Source organism: Pristis pectinata, chromosome 10 (genome assembly GCF_009764475.1).
Source record: "Pristis pectinata isolate sPriPec2 chromosome 10, sPriPec2.1.pri, whole genome shotgun sequence".
Lineage (NCBI taxonomy): Eukaryota > Metazoa > Chordata > Chondrichthyes > Rhinopristiformes > Pristidae > Pristis > Pristis pectinata.
Window position 1 is genome coordinate 94,288,540 of NC_067414.1, and position 22,731 is coordinate 94,311,270.

Below are 22,731 nucleotides of genomic sequence, written 5' to 3' on the forward strand. Positions count from 1 at the left end.
GACAAAGGTTCTTCAATCTGAAACATTAAGTCTGTTTCTCATTCCACAGATATAGCCTGACCTGGTCAGTGTTTCCAGCATTTTCTATTTTTATTTTCAAGTACGTCTGTGAAAGGCAGGAGAGAATGACAGGAGGGTTTATAGTGCAAGGTTGAAGCAGGGGATGACAAAGTCATGCTGCCTCACATTTTCTGAGACCTGACTTTGATTCCCATTTTGGGTGCTGTCTGTGTGGATTTTGCACCCTCTCCCCATGACTGTGTGGGTTTCCCTCGGGTGCTCCAGCTGCCTCCCACGTGCCAAAGACATGTGGGTTGGAAGGTTAATTGGCTACTGTAAGTTGCTCCTGGTGTAGGTGGATGGCAGGATAATTGGGGGTGAGGGGGGAGCTGATAGACGTCAGAGGAAAAAACTGGATTAAGGTAGGATTAGTGTAGTTGGTCAGCACAGATGCAATGGGTCAAAGGGCCTGCTTCCATGCTGTATGACTCCGTGGTCCCCTTGATCCATGAACAATCAATGCCAAATTATCTGTAATTACTGAAAGATATGTTTAGAATCTGAATAGAGTGCAGAAGAGATTCAAACAGAGAGAGTGCAGAAGAGATTCAGCCTGGAATGGTGGGCTGTTGTTATGAGGAGAGATTGGGTAGGCTGGGTTTATTCACATGGGAACACAGGAGACAGAGGGGTGATCTTACAGAGGCTTATGAAATAATGAGGGGTATAGATAGAATAGTCAGAATCTTTTTCCCAGGGCAGGACAGTCGAGACACTAGAGGGCACAGGTTTAAGGTGAGAGGGGAGAAATTTAAAGGATATCTGAGGAGCAATCTCACACAGAGGATGATGGTTATATGGAAAGAGCTTAAGACAGATACAATTACAATGTTTATGAGGCATTTATACAGATACTTGGATAGGGATACAGGCCTAATGCAGGTAAATGGAACTGGCTCAGGAAGACACCTTTGTCAGCATGGATAAGATGGGCCGAAAGGGCTCATTTCTCTGCTGTATGTTGCCATGATCCTATTAAAATAAAAAATGCCAGAAAACACTGATTATCTGAAATTGTTGATTTAAATGCTGAGTAGTAAGCTTTAAAGGCAGTACCTCAAGAAAGCAGCTTCCATCACTAAAGACACTCACCATCCGGGACATGCCCTCTTCACGTTACTACCATCGGGGAGGAGGTACAGGAGCCTGAAGACCCACACTCAATGATTCAGGAACAGCTTCTTCCCCTCCACCATCAGATACTGAACGGTCCATGAACGCTACCTCATTATTCCTTTTTGTTTTGTGTGTTATTTATTTATTTTTGTAATTTATAGTAATTTTATTTCTTTGCACTGTGTTGCTACCACTAGTCAGTGATAATGAACATGATTCTGATTAAAGGGAAGGGAAATTAAATGGCAATTGGGATTATTATGCAAAGTGACAAAAGGAGGTGAAAATACTGTAAAATTGCTCAATATAACCAGAGGAATTTGGCAGGAATGGTGGAAATGTGGAAATAAAAGTGCTGGAAATACAGATTATCTCACATTGTAAGGGTTTATATAACTTTGTTAACCAAGTTTTTTCTCTCTCTTTTTTTCCCACCCCATTTCTTTTTCCCTTTTCCTTGGAGCAGACTCGATGGGCCGAATGGCCTGCTTCTGCTCCCTTATCTTGTGATCTTGTGATCTTGTGATCTTGTGAACTGCAGCACTTACCTGGGAGGGCAGGTGATTCCTGGTCCCAGGCCTGGCCTCTCAACCTGCCTGGCAACAGTAACCAAGGACGCGACGCCGGCGCGGAGCAGGCGGTTGCCCCGGTAACCCGGCCTGGGACGCTCCCGCAAGACCGGAGCCTCGGAGCGACGTAGCCATGCAGGCCGACAGCCTGCTCCAGCAGCTGGACTACGTGTCGAGCCAGGGGCTGGTGCTGAGCCCCGAGCACAAGGCCGCGCTGCAGGTCTCGCTGGAGCTCGTCCGCAGGAACTACAAGTTCCACCGGGTCTACTTCTGGGGCAAGGTGCTGGGCCTGAGCGCCGACTACTTCATCGTGCAGGGCGTCCAACTGGACGAGCTGAAGGACAGGAAGACCTTGTACAGGTAAGGAGGGGCAGGGGTGGGGTGAGGGATGTGGATGGGACGGGTGGGGTTGAGGAGGGTGGATGGGACTGAGGTGGGGTTGAGGAGGGTGGATGGGGCGGGGGTAGAGGGTAAGCACGGTGGATAGGGCAGGGGTGGGGTGAGGGATGTGGATGGAATGGGTGGGGGGTGAGGACAGTGGATGGGATGGGTGGGGGTTGAGGAGGGTGGATGGGGCAGGGGTGGGGGTGAGGATAATGGATGGGACTGAGGTGGGGTTGAGGAGGGTGGATGGGACTAAGCTGGGGTTGAGGAGGGTGGATGGGGCGGGGGTAGAGGGTAAGCACGGTGGATAGGGCAGGGGTGGGGTGAGGGATGTGGATGGAATGGGTGGGGGGTGAGGTCAGTGGATGGAATGGGTGGGGGGTGAGGTCAGTGGATGGGATGGGTGGGGGGTGAGGACAGTGGATGGGGCAGGGGTGTGGGGGTGAGGATAATGGATGGGACGGGTGGGGTTAAGGAGGGTCGATGGGGCGGGGTGGGTGAGGGATGTGGATGGGACAGGGGTAGAGGGTAAGCACAGTGGATAGGGCAGGGGTGGGGGGGGTGAGGACAGTGGATGGGACAGGGTGGGGGGGTGAGGATGGTGGATGGGGTAGGGGTGGGGGGGTGAGGATGGTGGATGGGGCAGGGATTGGGGGTGAGGACAGTGGATAGGACAGGGGTGGGGGGTGAGGATGGTGGATGGGACGGGTGGGGTTGAGGAGGGTTGATGGGGCAGGGATTGGGGGTGAGGACAGTGGATAGGACAGGGGTGGGGGGTGAGGACAGTGGATGGGATGGGTGGGGGGTGAGGACAGTGGATAGGACAGGGGTGGGGGTGAGGACAGTGGATAGGACAGGGGTGGGGGTGAGGATAATGGATGGGACGGGTGGGGTTAAGTAGGGTCGATGGGGCAGGGTGGGTGAGGGATGTGGATGGGGCAGGGGTGGGGGGTAAGGACGGTGGATGGGACAGGGGTAGAGGGTAAGCACAGTGGATGGGGCAGGGGTGGGGGGTTGAGGATGGTGGATGGGGCAGGGATTGGGGGTGAGGACAGTGGATAGGACGGGTGGGGTGTTGAGGACGGTGGATGGGACGGGGTAGAGGGTAAGCACAGTGGATGGGGCAGGGGTGGGGGGTTGAGGATGGTGGATGGGGCAGGGATTGGGGGTGAGGACAGTGGATAGGACGGGTGGGGTGTTGAGGACGGTGGATGGGACGGGGTAGAGGGTAAGCACAGTGGATAGGGCAGTGGTGGGGGGTGAGGACAGTGGATGGGACGGGGTGGGGGGGTGAGGATGGTGGATAGGGCAGGGGTGGGGGGTGAGGACAGTGGATGGGACGGGGTGGGGGGTGAGGATGGTGGATAGGGCAGGGGTGGGGGGTGAGGACAGTGGATGGGACGGGGTGGGGGGGTGAGGATGGTGGATGGGGCAGGGGTGGAGGGTGAGGAGGGTGGATGGGGCAGGGGTGTGGGGTAAAGATGGTGGATGGGGCAGCACTGAGTTTCAAATCAGATAACAAGGGCTGCTGGAGCCATTAAATCAGTTTATGATTTAACTGATGTGATTAAGTAATGGTTTCCTGTACATGTGATTAAACGATCTGTGTGGATGGCATGCAAAACAAAGTTTTTCACTGTATCTCGGTACATGTGACAATTAGAAACCAGTTTACCAATTTAATTTAATGGGGATGGAGGGCTGGAGCCAGGAGCACCGACCATTGTACCAGGTAATTGGGTGACTGGGGATTTAGAATGGGGATGGAGACTGTACCCAGCAACACTGATCATTAAACTGGATAACTCTGTGAAGTTGGGGCTGAAAGATAGCAACGTTAGCCATTGAACCAGGGACCTGGGGGTTAAAGCAGCAACACTGATAGTTAATCCAGGTAACCGGGTTGAAATGGGCGCTGGAGACAGCAACAGTGATTGTTAAACCAGGTACCCTGGTGAAGTGAGGGCTAGAGATAGCAACACTAACCATTGAACAGGATATCTGGATGGAGATGGGGCTGGGGGGAGGTAATGTTGCTGAGGGTAACAACAATGACTGTTGAACCAGGTAACTGGGTGATTGGAGATGGGGAGGGAGACTGGACACAGCAACACTGACCATTAAACCAGGTACCCGGCTCAATTGGGGGCCTAGAGCAGGGTAACCGGATGGATGGGTGCAACACTGATCATTAAACCAGGTAATTTGGATCGGGGGTGGGAATGGGGCGCTAGAAACTATTCAACCGGGTAACCAGGTACATTGGGGTTGTGAGAGTGGGGACAGCCGGACACAGCGATATTAACCATTCAACCAGGTAACTGGGCGACTGGGGAGGCAGGCAGTCTGGGGACAACAACACTGACCATTGAACCATGGAACAGCAAAGGGTGATGTTAAACCAGGTAATTGGGTGGCAGGCTGTCTCCTGGTGTCTCTGTCTTGCTGTGGTGGAACAGTTTGCATGTTTGAATGATTTCCCAGGATCTGTGTGCCCGGGCGCTTTCACCAGACTGGTCTGAGGAAGAGGAGGTACAGAGAAAATAAATACCCCAATCTTCCCAAGTTGGGGGTTAGGCACAGAGCTAACCACAACAGAAACACAAGGGATTCTGCAGATGCTGGAATCTGGAACAATACACACAAAATGCTGGAGGAACTCAGCAGGTCAGGCAGCATCCATGGAGGGAAATAAACAGTCGACGTTTTGGGCCGAGACCCTTCATCAGGACTGGAAAGGAAAAGGGCAGAAGCCAGAATAAGAAGGTGGGGGGAGGGGGAGGAGCACACGCAGGCAGGGGAGAGGTGAGTCCAGGTGAGAGGGGGAAGGTAGGTGGGTGGGGGAGGGGGTAAGATGTAATAAGCTGAGAGGTGAGAGGTAGAAGAGGCAAAGGGTTGAAGAAGAAGGAATCCGGTAGGAGAGGGCAGTGGACCATGGAATAAAGGATGGGGGAGGGGAGGAGAGGAGATGGGCAGGTCATCAACGGGGGAAGGGAGCCACAGGAATAGAGGAAGACAAGGGAGTTTGGGGGGGTGGGGAAGAAGAAGAAGGGGTGGGGTTACCAGAAGTTAGAGAAATCGGTTGAGGCCTTCAGATTGGAGACTCCCAAGGCCAACCTGCGCTTGGCCTCAACGTGGCAGTAGAGGAGGCCATGGATAGACATGTCAGAAGGGGAATGGGATGTGGAATTGAAGTTTACTGCATCTGGTGCTCCTGGTGCGGCCTCCAGTACATTGGTGAGACCTGACACAGGTTGGGTGACCGCTTTGTCGAGCACCTTCGCGCCATCCGCCACAACAGCCAGGACCTCCCGGTGGCCAGCCACTTCCTTAAACATAGAAATGAAAACTGTATGCAGTACTGTAGATACAGTTTCAGCAGCATCAAAACTTCCTAGTTTTATACTCCATACTCCTTGCAATAAAGGCCAACATTTCATTAACCTTCCTAATTACTTGCCTGACCTGCAAGCTATCTTTTAGTGTTTTGTTAACCTTTTGTACTGCAACTCTGTTTAAATAATAATTTGTTTTTCCACTCTTGAATTCTCCCACATTATACTTCATCTGCCAACTTCTTGCCCACGCACTTAATCTGCCTATATCTCTTTGCAGTTTATCTGTGTCCTCTTCACGACTAGCTAACCCACCTATCTTAGTATCATCAGCAAATATGGCTAAAGTACACTTGTTTCCTTGATCTAAGTCGATAATATAGATTGTGAGTTGCACTGATTCCTTTAGCACCCAACTAATTATCAATCTAATTCAGAAGATCTGGTTCAACCAGGGCAAACTGATCCATTTATCCAGAGTGTATTCTGTTGTTAGCCATTAACTAATCTAAACCAGTATGTTATCATCAACCCCATGCACTCTTACCTTGTGCAGTAATCTTTTACGTGGCACCTTATCAAATGGCCTATGGAAATCCAAACACCTTGCATCAACTGGTTCCTCCATCTGCACCCTGTTTGTTGTATCCGCCATCATCAAGCAAGTTTCCTTTCATAAAACCATGTTGACTCTGCATTATTGATTTTCTAAATATCCTACTCTCATTTCCTGAATGCTGTAATGGATTTTAGTACTTTTTTCCATCTTGTTTTAACTTCCTCCCTGTAAACCCCTTCATTATCTATTCCAATTGGGACTTTTTTACCATGAAGACCAATCTGAACTATATCGAGTGTACAACATCCTGTATGTTAAGTGGAGTGGTAAGAGAAAGAGTGGGAAACCTGAGATGCCCATGTTGTACGGGCAGTATGTGATGAGTGATGGATAAGAGGCCAGAGGGAAGAGCCCCGGTGGATCATGAACACGTGAAAGGGGTCACCGTGCACGATGAAGAATTCTGCTAACAAGCACATGGTACCACAGATGCAACCTTGACAAAGCCCAAATGCACTGACAGGAAGACTTACTCAGCCATGGTTCCAGATTTTTTTGTAACTGGACTTTTCAACTTGCCCTGCCACCTTCAAGGATTGCATACCTACATCGTTGGGTATCTCTTCCTATCTGCTTTAAAATGATCCTATTTATTTCCTGTTGCATTCTTCCATCCAGAAGGAGATATTTCACACTGCCCTGCATTAAATTTAAGCTGCTGTGGTTGCCCAATTCACCAGTGGGTCCATATGCACCGCATTCCAGAGTTCTGTATCATCTGAAGACCTATTATGCTGTGTAGGCACACATCCAGATCATTCAATTGTATCAAAAAAGAGGATTGGTCATAAGAGGTAGAAGTTACATCAAAAAGGCTTTGATTAAACAGATACTGATAGTTCCAAACGAGATCTACCATGAGCCCTCACTCTTCCCTCCTCCCCTCTGTTCATTCTACATTAACTCTCCCCTTCTTATACAGCCTGCCCCCAACTCTACACACCATCACCTCGTTCTTGGCTTCTGCCATCGTGCCATTGCCTGATTTTTTTTTCCCTTTCACATCACAATCCTCAACTTCGAACCTTGCTTGACTTGAAAACTTCACATTGGCTTTGGCTATTATGCATACCATGGCAGTTTAATTAGTTAATAAGAAAGCAAAATTCAATGGTTTTAGCTGTACTGTTTCAAAATAGTGCATGCTGTCCCTCCAGGGCTGTTGATAGATCTCATTCATAATGTCATTTCTACTTGTAGAATTGTAGCCTCAAGTAAAAAGCACCTGTGTTCATTTGATATGTTTCCCAGTTTTTTTTAAGAATTATTTAGTACTATTATTTATGGTTATTGTTTTAAGCATTTTAAAACTTATCTAGCCCCAAATCTTACCCACAGTATACAGATGACACAGTTCACTGATCCTAGCAATTTACTATTCTTTTGTGTTCAGTTGTTGTCTCTTGTAAACTATAAATAGGAAGAAATTTCCAACCAGTGGTACTGTATTGCCCAGGGCAAAGTTTCAGAATGGTAAGGATTTGGTAGGGTGGGGGAGGGAGATTGTTATACAGGGGTATGCAATGGTAGCATAGAGTATTGGGAATCCTGCAAATATGTAATGGGCCTTTCATCATCTAAATAAAGACAGGTGAAAATATCTTGAATGCAGCCTTCTTTGTGAGAACTGCCTACTCCATCAGTGGTCAAAGTGACGTTGTTCTTAATTATTAACCCTGCCTCCACATAAAAAATAAAAATGACATCTGTTGACTGTTTTGTTTTTCACAGTTTTAACTGCATGGACTGGAAGCTACTCCCCCCAGCAACAGATGAAACGATAGCCAGATCCATGCTCATTAAAGGTCGCTTCATGGGTGACCCTTCTCATGAATACGAGAAAACAGTAGTTAAGAAGGACAATGAAGAACAGACTGATCAGGACGCTGATGTAAGATTTCAGACCAGAATCAATTACATTTATAATCAATGGAACTGACGGAAAAATAAAGGCAGCAAGGATAACAGTGGCAGAGGGATGCCTCAGATTAATTTGCCAAGGGCATGAGTGCTAGGATTTAGCATTGAGGAGCAGAAAAAATGCTGCACAAAGGTTTGAGAGTGGAAACACTAGTGAGAGAAATAGTACGGTTTTAGATTGGATAAAAGAGAGCACAAGAAGGTATAGCATAGGTTTACTGTGCATGTGAGATATGAGATAAGACGAGATGAGATATCTTTATTAGTCACATGTACATCGAAACACACAGTGAAATACATCTATTTGCGTAGAGTGTTCTGGGGGCAGCCCGCAAGTGTCGCCACGCTTCCGGTGCCAACATAGCATACCCACAACTTCCTAACCCCTACATCTTTGGAACGTGGGAGGAAACCGGAGCACCCGGAGGAAACCCACACAGTCACAGGGAGAACGTACAAACTCCTTACAGACAGCAGCCGGAATTGAACCTGGGTCACTGGTGCTGTAATAGCGTTACGCTAACCGCTACACTACCAACTTTTAATACCAAGCAATTAAAGATATACAAATTATTTTTAAAAATGCAACAAAAAATAAAGCCAACTAATAATATTAATAGTGTTAATTTAAGACTGAGGCAGCAGTTGAGTGGAGATCCAACAGTATCATGTGGTAAATGTACAAAGTGCATGAAATAATCAAAGAGTTGTAAGGGATTGTGATATTGTGACAATAACCAGAGACCGAGCTTTTTTTAAAATGGCAGTATTGGGTACTAAATACTCCTGGATGCCAGATGTTCAGGAAATATAAGAAAGGAGGTAGGCTGGCAGTAATGATTAAGGAGAATACTGCAATCTGAGAGAGAATATCCTGTAACAAGACAGAATGTATATGGTTGGAGTACATAAGCAACAGGGGTGTGATTACATGACTGAGTGTATTCTCTAGGCCACCAACTAGGGAGAAGGAGATAAAGACGGTTTTGCAGGGAAGTAACAGAGGTGAAAAGCCATAAGAGTAGTGAAAATGGGCGGCTTCAACAAGACTAATAAAGGCTGGAATAGTTATGATATTTAGTGTCAATGAGGAGGAGGAATTTTTGAAGAGTGTTCAGAAGAATTTCCTAGACCACTAAGGTTCCAATGGAATACGGAAGGAGGCATTTTTTTCACTGTACCACGGTAATGTGACAATAATAAACCAATTTACCAATTGGTTTAGAGGAGTGAGGTGGGCCAACTGGAGCAAGTATCAGTGACGGCATATTTGGGCAACAGCAATTATCATAAAGTTTCGAGTAGCTACAGAAAAGGATGTGGATTACTCCAGGGTAAAATTAGTCAACTCGAGAAAGGAGAGTTTCGCTGAGGTGTGAATGGATCTAGCCTAGAATCACAATTAGTAAACAGATTTAAACTGTAAATGAACAATGAAAAGGCAATGATCAGCCATGATCGTGTGAATGGTGGAGCAGGCCTGATGGTCTAAGTAGCCTACTCCTGCTTTTATTTATTATCTTTTTATTTCGATTAGTGTGAATTGATAATATAGTTTTTTTGATGAGGTTACATAGAAGGTCATTGAAGGATAAAACAGAAAATGGGTACACACAGTAGGTCAGGCAGCATCCGTGGAAAGAGAAACAGAGTTAAGGTTTCAGGTCAGAGACCCTTCATCAGAAGTTCTGAAGAAGGGTCTTCAGTCTACAGCGTTAACTCTGTTTCTCTTTCCACAGATGTTACCTGACCTGCCGTGTGTTTCCAGTATTGTTTTTGCTTTTATTTCAGATCTACAGATTTTTTTGATTTTTCTGCTTTTAGTTTGATGCAGGAAATATAGATGATGCAATGTACAGTAAATGGACGTGTTAAAAAAAAACAAATGATAAAGTGCCACATAATTGGTGTCATTGATATTGAAGTCCGTGGAAAAAGACAGTATCAACCAGGATATATAATTGGCTAAGTAACAGGAAACTGAGTAGCAGTAAAAGGTTGTTTTTCAGACTAAGTGAAGTGTGCGATGACATTCTACAGGGGTAGCTACTAGGACAACTCTATTTCTTTGAACCCACTTAGACTTGGATGTACAGGGCACAGTTTCTGAATTTACGAATGACATAAAAGTGGAGATTTAGCAAACTGTGAGGAGGAGAGCAACAGATGTCCGGAAGATCTTGGTAGGCTGGTTGAATGGAACACGTGACAGATGAAACTTAAACTAAACACTGGCACCAGATCTTTTCAAGAAAGCATCCTAAGTTTGGGAACTCAGTAGGGCTGGGCTATGTACAAGGAATGTCTAAAGCCACGTGATCGTCTGCCTCATAAAATCACTGAAAGGTTACAGCATAGAATGAAACTATTCGGCCCATTGAATCCATGCTGGTTCTATGCACGAGCAATCCAGCTAGCTCCCCCTTCCCTGCCATCTCCCCATAACCTTGAAATTATTTTTCTTTAACTTTTTTTCTGCCGTAATTTGTCTCTGCAACTCCCCGGAAATGCATTCCAGATTCTAAACACTCACATGCAATAAAGTTTTTCTTCATGTCCCATTTTGCTTCTTCTGTCAATCATCATCATTCTATGCCCTTTTGTTTTGCTGCCAAAGGGAACAGTTTCTCTTTACTCTTTGTAGAGACACTACATGATGTTAAATACCATCATCAATTTTAATCTCTGTCCCAAGGAGAAAAACCCCAGCTTCTCCAGTCTGCCCATATAATTGAACTCTCCAATTTTAGTCAAACTCCTCTTCACCTCCTCAGAATCGTATGAATGGTGGATTTAAAACTGTGACACGGGGCTTCAGAGGTAGGCTCGGAGGGGAAAGATTGCCAAATGAGGATGAAGATTGTGCTAGGTGTTGCAGGTCAGCACAGATCAGTAAGGACAGAGTTGAGGGCTAAAATTACAGTTGATGATTCGGACCATTTTTTGTTCAAGATCAAGGTGAAGGAGGAAGAACGCTTGACATCCATAATCGAACTAATAAACAGAGAAGCTGCAATCATTCCCAGAGGCGCTTTTATCATGACACCTCGAGATGAGGTCACAAGAACAGGAGCTTCGAAGGTAAAGAGTCCTTTATGTTGAGGCTTTGCTTGTTAGAATATAAAATAACCCCACAACTTGTTGCTGAGCCCCTAAATTACAAACCTTTGCAGCATCGTGGGACACCAGTCGATTCAAAGCAATTGAAGCTTCATCACCATCCACAGGCAAAAATAGAAAATGTTGAAACACTCAGCAGGTCAGGTTGTATTCTCAATTGGATGCTATCTTGGTGGCTTCTTTCTACAATGCATCCAATAATTGGATACCCTTTCTCTAGTAACCAGAATTATCCATGATACTCCAATTGTGGTTGAATTTGGACCTCCTGATGTCGCATTAGTACTTCCTGGGATTTGCCCTTAGTTCTCCTGGTTATACATCTCATGATCAAACAAACTAAAACTACTCATGCAAACTTATTATTGGTTTGATTTGGTGACTTCATTATTGGGGCTTATTTTTCTTTTGCTCAAGGAGTGACACAAATTATCTAGACATTTCCAGTTATAATGAATTACTTATCCATTCTGGACGCCATAGAGTGCAACCAGGCTTTTGAGGCAGTGGAGTATTCATCTATCAGCTTTGACTTAGTAAGAAGGTTGTGGGTTCAAGACCAACTCGAGGCCTGAGCCCTAACCTCTACTAACACTCCTGTGCAGACCTGAACAAGTGCTACACTGTCAGAGGCACTATTTTTCGATGAAGCATCGAAGCAGCCTCCTGTTTGTTCTCTCAGATAGGCAATCATATAGCACTGATTCTCTCTCAACAGATGCTGATTGATTTGCTGAGTATTTACAGCATTTTCTGTTTATTTTATTTCACTATTTCCACTGTTTGCAGTTTTTGTTTTATTTTTCTATTATCTGCTCACTTATTTCATTGCTACTTGGTTTGTGCAAATTGTTACCTACATTATAGCAGTGACTGTCCTTCAAAATATGATTCATTGGCTATGAAACCCAGAGGTTGTGAAGGGCTCTGCAAAATTGCAAGGCCTATCTTCTGACATATAAGGCCTATTTATTTGGTGAGCAACTTGTTGAATCCTTCATCTTGGTCTGATGGTTGTCTTCCCGCTGCATTTGATCCCAGGTTTATCGGTGACCGAAGCCGGGAAACTGAAGTCCTACCTTCACTTTACCAATCCAATCATGCTGAAGAAGAAGTCGCTGCTGATGCAAGCCAATTTAGAGGAGTCCATTGATTTTCTCAATTCTCTTGAAGACGACGAGTTGAAAGGTAGGCCACAGGAACCATTTCCAGAGCTAACGGGCTAAAAGGATTAAACAATGGCATGGGTTATCATTGACTAGCCTTGTTCTCTTGAATCGAGGGACTATGGGATTATTACAGGAAAGTGGTGCTGAGGTAAAAGATCCGTCATGATTTTACTAAATGGCAAAGCAGGCATAAGGTGCCAAATGGCCTTGTCCTGCTGCTATTTCATATATTATTAGGTGACTTAATTACGGTATTGATTAAAGGAATTGATAGGATAGCTTATGCATGTTAGGGCATCTCCGTTGGAATACTGGGCCAGAATGAGGGACAAACAGGCAGTTTCCATTTAGAGTCATGAAGTCACACAGCAAAGAAGAAGGCCCTTCAGCCCAACTCGAAAATGCCAACCGAGGTGCCTGCCAGAGTTAGTCCCAGTTGCCTGCGTTTGGCCCATATCCCTCTAAGCTTATCCTTTTCGTGTACCTGTTTAAGCATGCTTTAAATGTTATAATTGTATCTGCCTCGACCACTTTCTCTGGCAACTTGTTCCACATACTCACCACTTACAGTGTGTAAAACAAAAGTTGCCCCTCAGGTCCTCTTTATATCTGGCCCCTCTCACCTTAAACCTCTGCCCTCTAGTTTTAGACTCCCCTAACCTGTGAAAAAGACTATGATCATTCACTTTATCTATGCTCTTTATGATTTTATATATCTCTATAAGGTCCCCCCTCAGCCTCCTTTGCACCATGGAAAACAACCCCAGCCAACCCGGTCCTTATAACTCAAGCTCTCCAGTCCCAGTTACCAGTTTTGTGAATCTTTTCTGCACCCTTTCCAGTATAATGACATCTTTCCTACAGCTAGGTGACCAGATTTCTGATCAGGTTTCAATTAACTCCTTCTGGTTTGGTTCACTGGGCGGGCGTGGGCCACCTAATGAGGGGACGTACTGACAAGCCTGTTCTACCATTCTTTCTGATCACGGCGAATATGCCCCAGGCCTCAGCTCATCTCCTGTGCCAGTTCCATGCTGCCCTCAACTCACCAATGTCTCAAAAAATTATCTACCTTTACTGTAAATACCTCCACTGAGCGTGCCTCACAGCCCTCTGGGGTAGAGATTTCCAAAGAAAAAACGCTACGTGCCTGTGATGCTGCTGTAAGTTTTTCATTGTACTGTACTTCACTGTACTTGTGCACATGACAATAAACTCCACTTGACCTGGCTTGACTTGACCTTGTGCAAGAAGGAATCCCATGCACTTCAGTTTTAAGTAACTGCCCGTTATCTAGTCAGTACGTCCCCTCATTAGAGACTCTCCCACTAATGGAAGCAGCTCAACATCGACATTATAATGCCCCATTAGGATCTCAATAAGATCACCCCTCTTCTAAATGACAAAGAATACAGGTCTAACCTTTTTAGCAGTTTGTGATAGGACAACCGTCTCATCCTAGAATTAGCCAAGTGAATCTGTTCTGGACCGCCTCCAGTGCTATTATATACTTTCTTAAATAAAGGTACCAAAACAGTACACAATACTCCAGGTGTGGCCTCACCTACACCCTGTTCAATTGTAACAATACAACTCTATTTTTAAGTGCCAACTCCCTAACATTAAAGGTCATTATGCCATCTGCCTTCTTAATTACCTGCTGAGTTGCCTAATTTAACCCAGCAACACTGAAAGCGCTGTGGGCTAGCTGGAAGCTTGGTATCAAAAGTAGTGCTGGCTTAGCTGCAGAAGAGGGCTCCAAAATAGCACGACAAACTAAAATTGCTCGAAAAGCAGCCAGCAAAATCGATAATGCCAAGGATCAGCCAAGGTCACCCAAAGGAGAGCAGTGAGTTCAATGAAAGTTCAAAGACAAAATGCAGACGCTTGAAATCTGAAATAAAAATGTTGGTAGAACACAGCAGATCAGGCAGTAGCTGTAAAGAGAGAACTGGTGAATATTTCAAGTCTGAGACCCTCCAGAACTGACAAAGAGAGGTAGCTTCGTCGAGGTAGCAGAAAAGGCAAGGTGGGGTGGGGGGGTCAATGGGTGGAACATGAGGAATTTGAAGGGGTGAAAGAGTGTAGCCATGAAGGGGCAGTAAAGCTCCCTTGTCTATGTAATAATGTGGGTATTGACTGGTCTGGTCTGAGACACGCCCAAATATACAAATGGAAAGGAAAGGACAGGGGTGGCAGGAAAAAACAGCCAGCGTTGATACAAACAGAAAGAAAGCGCAAGTTATCTAAAGTTAGAGAATTTCATATTGAGTCTTGCAGGCTGCAAAGTGCCCAGAGGGAAGATGAGGTGCTGTTCCTCGAGCTTGCCTTGTTTTGAAAGTGCAGCAGGCCATAGAATACAGAGGGAGTGGAATGGGGAGTTAAATCAGTTTAATGCTTCATATGAGGCCCAGGTTGTAACCGCTCCAAAGACTGGCTCCACAAGGAACAGGAACGTGTTCTTCCAGGTGCTCGTGGATCCTGCTGCACTTTCTGATGTTTTACTGTTTTAGAAATGGAAATCCGTGCCTGACAGCTACCAGTGCACCCACCACCTCCCCCAGTGCAATGTGGAAATCTGTCCTTTCAGCTCATCATCCCCATGTTGGCTCTCTGAGCTACCCAATTAGTCCTACTTAGAACATGGGACATAGAACATAGAATGTAGAACATAGAACAGTACTGCACAGAACAGGCCCTTCGGCCCACAATGTTATGCCGACATAGCTATTCCCTCCTGCCTACAGAATGCCTATATCCCTCTATTTTCTTCTCATCCATGTGCCCATCCAAGCCCTTCACCACTCCCTCAGTAAAAAATGTACCCTCATGTCTGTTCTGAACCTACGCCCTCTCCCCTCAAATGCATGCCCTCTGGTGTTGGATCGCTCAATAATGGGAAAAAGATAATTGCTTGTCCAGCCTATCTATGCCCCTCATAATTTTATACACCTCCAACAGATCACCCCTCAGCCTCTACTGCTCCAGAGAAAAGAGCCCAAGTTTGTCCAGCCTCTCCTGATAGCACATGCCCTCTAATCCAGGCAGCATCCTAGTAAACCTCCTCTGCACCCTCTCTAAAGCCTCGAGATCCTTCCTATAGTCAGGTGACCAGAATTGCACGTATTACTCTAAATGCGGCCTCACCAGAGTTCTATAGAGATGCATCATAACTTCTTGACTCCTATACTCAATACCCCGATTAATAACTGCAAGCATTCCATAAGCCTTCTTAAGCACCCTGTCCACCTGTGTAGCCACTTTCAATGAGTCATGGACTTGCACCCCCAGGTCTCTCTGCTTTCTTCCCCCATAGTTTACACCTCAGGTATTTATCCAACTCTGTTCTCCTTCGCAGCTCTTGCTTCCCAGTAAGTTGAGCTTCCAGCTCGAATTCTGGCCATAATATGTCACTTGCATGTGGGATGGATGTGAGAGAATTTCGTCAGCTTCTTCCCGATGCCGGGATATTGAGGATAGAGCTACGTTCTGTCTAGAATGCAGCCAGCAAGCAGTGTGCTCACTTAGTGGGAGGGCAGACAGAAAACCCTGGCTGTTTGTTGTTATACAAAGGTGGGCCTGTGGGGGTGATGCCAACCTGGAGGGGGCAGCAGTCCTTGGTAATGTTCAGTGGAGCTACGTGTGGCTCCACAAGTAGTGTTCATTCAGGGGTCCCTTTGAAAAGTGATGACAAATGGTCCTCTCAAGAGGTACTGGGGAGACTGTTCCTGCTTAGTTAACATTAGTCTGTTTGCATTCCTTTCAGAGTGCCCCAAAGTGCTTTAGAAGATTAGTCATCGTTCTAGCACAGGAAATGTGGTAGTCAATTTGAGAACAGCGAGATCCCATAAAGAGCATTATTTCAATAACCAGGTTATCTGTTCCCATAACGTTAAGTGGGGAATAAATGTTGGCTTGGACACCAGTGACAACAACAACCTCACCATCCCACTGCCCCACGCCATGTATAGAGAGAGAGAGAGACACACACACACACACCCCCCCGCACGCAAGCACACACACTTCTTCAGTATAATACTATAGGATCTTTTATGACAGTGCAGTACTTCTTCAGTACTGCACTGGAATGATCAGGTTTTAGAATTGTTACAGAACAGAAGGAGGCCATTCAGACTATTGAATCCCTGCCAGCTCTTCATAGATCAATACAATTCATCCCCTCATCCCATTCTCCCACTATATCCCTCTAACACTACAATTTCCCACTCCCCTTTTAACTTTCTCCTGATTAACTTTCATGTCCATCACTCTTTCAGGCGGTGACTTACAGGTGATTGCCACCCTGTGGATTTAAAAAAAATCAGCCACATAATTTCTATATTATTGTTTTTAAAAGCCCAGATTTTTGTGTTCTTGGGTCTGGTGTGGGACAGAACCTTGGACCTCCCAACACACTACAACACAGAAGGAGGCCATTCAGCCCATGTCCATGCAAGCTCCCAGCAGAGTCATCTCATTGATCCCATTCACCCTCCTCTTATTCCCCCCTGCAGCCCCTGCAATTCTTTCTTCTCTCAGATGGCTACCGACTTCTCCTTTTGATTCTTTTGCCACCTACCTACACTGAGCGCCAATTTACAGTGGCCAATTAACCTACCCGTTTTCTCGGGGCTGTGGGAGGAAACCCACGTGGTCACAGGGAGAACGTGCGAACTCCACACAGACAGTGCCCGAGGTCAGGATTGAACCTGGATACCTGGAGCTGTGAAGCAGCAACGTTTACCACTGTGCCACCATCTGACTCAAAGGTTGAGGCACTACCAATTCAACCCTCTCTACCATTCAGATTGTATATGTTAGTTATAATACATTGAAGGTGTTACCTAAATGAAGATTGTTGTTGAAGCAAGAGATACCTGCATAAGGAGACAGCACAGCTTCCAGTTCTCTTTATTTGCACTGGAGACACAAGAGACCGCAGACACTGGAATATGGAGCAATAAACAATCTGCTGGAGGAACTCAGCGGGTCGAGCAGCATCTGTGGGGTGGGGGGGAAGCATTGTTTGCTGTTCTTTGTTTGCACCATCCATTTTCCCGTAATGTTTACATTTATCAAAGCAAAAAATGAAAATCAACTTTTTTTTTTAACAATTCCTAGTTGTCATTGCACAATCTCAAACTGTTTATTTCCCAGTGTTTTTACTCTAAAAAGAGCGTATTCCCATGGGATGCATATGTGGGATGGTCATTGGCAGGGGAAGTGATTTAGTTTAATTCATTGACAGGGATTACGTGAATTGTCAGTTCAAACCATAAGAGTTCATTAATCATTGGATGCAGTGTTGCTCCATTCCCAGCTTCATTGCTCAGGGGGCAACCCAATTGTTGTGGATCTGTTTACAGACAAGTGCCAGGGGAACTGCACGCTGAACTTTGACCCATTATGTACTCCCTCTCTCTGGGAGCACAAAATCAGCTTTGCGTTTGTAGAATTTCTACATCAGTCAAAAGAAGCACTGTTTATGCAGCTCTGTTTAGGGAATTGTAAGTAATACTTGCCGGATATATTACTTAAAGTTACAAGACCTGTACTTTCTAGGGATCACTCCTGTAAGTAAGAAGACTGGTGGGGGGAGCTGGGATGGTCATTGTGAATACCAAGAAGGCCAGTGTGTTTGTTTATTTTGTTATTGCTGATGTTGTTTGGAGAGGAATGCTCCCCCTATTACTCAAATTCTGCAACAGGGTCTTTGTGATTGATAGAAACAAGCAGATAGTTTTTCAATGTTTCCTCCTTCTGTCACTGCAGTCACTTCTGCCCTGCTCTGAAGTATCACCATTGGTCATGCCATCATGGTCCTAATGAGTCAAGCTGACAGAGGGTGTTGCACCCTTGATTTCCTATTTCATTGCAGACTTTAGCATGTTTAATGCTCTGGTATTTTAAGCCCAAGTATTAAACTGAAGGAATTTCTTACTCGTTACATTCTTAGTAATTTCCAGCCTTTGGAGCCACTTGTTTCAGTGACCTATCCACTAATCATCAACTATTCCACAATTCCATTATTCCCTTGTTGAAAGCTTTCTGCTTCGATTCCTCAAAATCAAAATGCAGATTCTGGAAATCTGAAATAAAAGCACGAAATGCTGAATCAGGCATCTGTGGAAAGAGAAACAGTCAACACTTCAGGCTGAAGCCTCTCTTATATCTAACATCCTTATTTTCAACATGTATTTCTACAAAACTTTGGTTAGACCACCCTTAGAGTACTGTGTCCAGTTCTGGTCGCCTCATTATAGGAAGGATGTGGAAGCATTGGAAAGGGTGCAGAGGAGATTTACCAGGATGCTGCCTGGTTTAGAGAGTCTACATTATGAGGAGAGACAAAGGGAGCTAAGGGCTTTACTCTTTGGAGAGGAGGAGGATGAGAGGAGACATGATAGAGGTGTACAAAATATTAAGAGGAATAAATAGTGGACAGCCAGCGCCTCTTTCCCAGGGCACCAATGCTAAATACAAGAGGGCATGGCTTTAAAGTAATGGGTGGGAAGTTCAAGGGAGATATCAGAGGAAGGTTTTTTACCCAGAGAGTGGTTCAGGCATGGAATGTGCTGCCTGGGGTGGTGGTGGAGGCAGGTGCATTGGTCATATTCAAGAGATTACTAGATAAGCATATGGAGGAATTTAAAATAGATGGATATGTGGGAGGAAGGGGTTAGATGGTCTTAGGCGAGGTTTAAAGGTCAGCACAACATTGTGGGCCGAAGGGCCTGTATTGTGCTGTACTGTTCTATGTATTTGCTGCTGCATGAGGTTTTTCCCTGTAGTGAAAAATTTCCTCACTTCAACTGTCAATTCCTTTTATAAAGTTTGTACATTTTAATTACATTGCCTCACCTACCTGACTGGCTGAGAATTTTCTGTGTTCTTGTTTTCATTTTCAGATTCCCAGCATCTACAGTATTTAGCCTTTGCAAATTTAAGCCCGGGTTCTTGGGAAATTTATCCAAAACTCTTTCCTGTTTCACAGACAATTTAGTAACTGGTATCCCAGATTCTCTGGCTGATCAACTGCAAGCTGGTTCTGGGTGTTCTCAGCTTTCACTTCCATTTCACTTTTTCCTGATTATTTTTTTTAAAAAATCTTTTAAAACTCATTTTCAGGATCTGGGCATTGCCAGCGTTTATTGTCTATCTCTAAGTGCCCTTGAGAAGATGGTAGTGAGACACCTTCTTGAAACACTGCAGTCCTTCTAGTGAAGGTGCTCCCACAGGGAGGGAGCTGCAGGGTTTAGACCCAGCAGCAGCAGCAACAAGGGACCGTTGATATATTTCCAAAGTCAGGACGGTGTGCATCTTGGAATGGAACCTGCAGGTGGTGGTGTCCCCGTGTGCCTAGAGTCTTGTCCTTCTTGAATGTAGAGATCATGGGTTTGGGGAGATCCTGTCAGAGTAGCCTTGGTGAGTAACTGCGGTGCATTTAGTGAATGGTACACACTACAGCCACAGTGTGTCAGTGGTGGAGGGAATGGATGTATAGGGTGATAAATGGGGTGTCCATCAAGTGGGCAGCTTTATCCTGGTTGATGTTGAGCTTCTTGAGATTGTTGAGGTTGCAGTCATCCAGGCAACTGGAGAGTATTCCATCGTGCTCTTGACTTGTACCTTGTGGATGGTGGAAAGGCCTAGGGGAGTCAAAATGCGAGTCACTCACTGTAGGAAACCAAACTAATCTGCTACGTAACCATAATATTTATGTAGCTGGTCGAGCTTCTGGTCACTGGTGATATTCAAGTGGGGTCTCTGCAGTGATAATGCCATTGAATCCCTAGGGTAGATGGTGAGATACTTTCTCGTTGGAGACAGTCATTCCCTGGCATTTCAGTGGTGTAAATGATACTTGTCAGTTAATGTCATCTTGTTCTTGCTGCATGTGGGCATGGGCTGCTTCATTTGCTGAGGAGTTATGGATGCAATTGAACATCATGCATTCATCAGCGACCATCCCCTCAAGCACATGGACAGGCAGGGAAAGGAGGGATAAAGGCCATGTTTGTATTGGCATCACGGTCAGCACAGACATGGTGCGCCGAAGGGCCTGTTCCTGTGCAGTATTCTTCTATGTACTATGTTCCCTGACTTTATGATGGAATAAAGGTCATCAATGAAGCACTGAAGATGGTTGGGCATAGGACACTGCCCTGAGCAAGTCCTGAAGTAACGCCTGCTATAGGAAAGATGCCATTAAGCTGGAAAGAGTGCAGAGAAGATTTACGAGGATGTTGCCGGGACTTGAGGGACTGAATTATAGAGAAAGGTTGAGCAGGTTGGGACTTTTTTCATTGGAGCATAGGAGAATGAGGGGTGATCTTATAGAGGTGTATACAATTATTAGAGGCATAAATACGGTCTTTTTCCCAGGGTCGGGGAATCAAGAACTAGAGGGCATAGCTTTAAGGTGAGAGGGGAGATTTAATAGGAATGAGGGGCAACTTTTTCACCCAGAGAGTGGTCAGTATATGGAATGAGCTGCCAGAGGAAGTGATTGAGGGAGGTACATTAACAACAATTAAAAGGTGTTGGAAAGGTTTAGAGGGATATGGGCCAAGTGCAGGCAAATGGGACTAGCTTAGATGGGCATCTTGGTCAGCGTGGACCAGTTGGGCTGAAGGTTTCTGTGCTGTATGACTCTATGACCAGTACAGCTGCAGATGACGTCATCCAGTTGATAAATTAACAATGGGAGCTAGACAGATAAGATCTTTATTAGTCACATGTACATCGAAACACACGGTGAAATACATCTTTTGTGTAGTGATTTTGGGGGGCAGCCCGCAAGTGTCGCCACGCTTTTGGCGCCAACATAGCATGCCCATAACTTCCTAACCTGTACGTCTTTGGAATGTGGGAGGAAGCCGGAGTACCCGGAGGAAACCCACACAGACACGGGGAGAACGTACAAACTCCTTACAGACAGTGGCCGGATTTGAACTCGGGTCGCTGGCGCTGTAAAGCATTATGCTAACCACTATGCTACCGTGCCTAGATAAGGTACAAAGGAACAGAAAAGCTGCATAATGCAGAGCTCTCTGTAACTTAAAATCTACTTTTTTATCTCTTTTCCAGTTCTGACAAAAGGTCATAAGTCCTTCCATCAACCATGTCCCCGCCTACCATTGTACCTATCTCTGCTAACTCCATCATCAGCACTAGACACATAGCTTTTCTATGCCATGGCATTTCAAGTGTCCATCTAAATACTATTTAAACATTGTGAGAATCTCTATCACAAGGACACAGGAGCCATCCCATTCAATATGATTATGGGTGATCTATGCTGGTCTCAACTCCTATGCCAGTTCTTTATAACCCTTAATTCCTTGACCTTTCAAATATTTATCTATCTCCACCTTACATCCATCTCATGATCTGGCCTTCAGTACCCTCAGGGCAGAGAATTCCAGAGATTCACTACCTTCTGTGAGAAGAAGTTTCTACACACCTCAGTTTTAAGTGACTGGCTCCTTGTAGCTATGTCCCTTTATCCGTCACTCTCTGACTAATGGAAACTGCAACCTGGGCTGAAAGAAAAAAAGGCTTCCTCAAATTTCCTTTAAGTCTCCTATCTTTTAAACACCTGGTTATAGACGCCTCGATTAAGGATAAATGGTGCTCACTATCTACCCTGTCTCTCACAATTTTGTATACCTCAGTCAGTCCCCCCTCAGCCTCCTCTACTCCAAGGTGAACACCAAGTGTTCCAGCTGTGGCCTAACTAATGTTTTATATAATTGTACCGAAACATACCTGCTCCTATATTCTTTGCTCCACGTAATGAAGAAATGGGTCCTAGATGCCTTTTTAGTCACCTTAACTATCTTGTGCTGCTGCAGTCAGGGATCCTTGGACATGTACATCAAGGTTGCTTTATTCCTCAATGCTTCGTTGAGTCCTATCATTGTGCCTTGTACACAACTTAGTTGCCTCTTAGTCCTCACAAAATGCATCATCTCATATTTTTCAGTTAAATTCCATCTGCCATTTCTCTGCCCATCTTACCAACTAAGCAACCTTGGACTCTGTGTCTAAGAAAAGATGTGCTGGCCCTGGAGTGGGTCCAGAGGAGGTTCACAAAAAATGATCCTCGGAATGAAAGGCTTAACGTAAGAGGAGCGTTTGATTGCTCTGGGTCTGTACTCAATGGAGTTCAGAAGGATGAGGGGGGGATCTCATTGAAACCTACTGAATATTGAAAGGCCTGGATAGAGTGGACGTGGAGAGGATGTACAGTAAGAGAGTCTGGGATCCAAGAGCACAGAATAAAGGGACATCCCTTTAGAACTGAGATGAGAAGGAATTTCTTCAGCCAGAGGGTGGTGAATCTGTGGAATTCGTTGCCACAGAGGGTTGTGGAGGCCAAGTCATTGGGTGCATTTAAGGCAGAGATTGATACTTTCTTGATTGATAAGGGGATA

General features: G+C 45.3%; 1 protein-coding gene across 1 annotated transcript in view; it reads left to right on the forward strand.

Annotated features, from left to right (window-relative positions):
* The first annotated feature begins 1,839 nt into the window (after positions 1-1,839).
* Positions 1,840-22,731, forward strand: part of rsph9 (radial spoke head component 9) — a 36,299-nt gene continuing 15,407 nt past the window's right edge. Inside the window, 5 exon segments of the mRNA XM_052024744.1 lie at positions 1,840-2,105; positions 7,815-7,974; positions 10,956-11,058; positions 11,061-11,084; positions 12,165-12,311. Coding sequence (XP_051880704.1) covers positions 1,879-2,105; positions 7,815-7,974; positions 10,956-11,058; positions 11,061-11,084; positions 12,165-12,311 — 661 coding nt within the window. The 5' untranslated portion in view covers positions 1,840-1,878.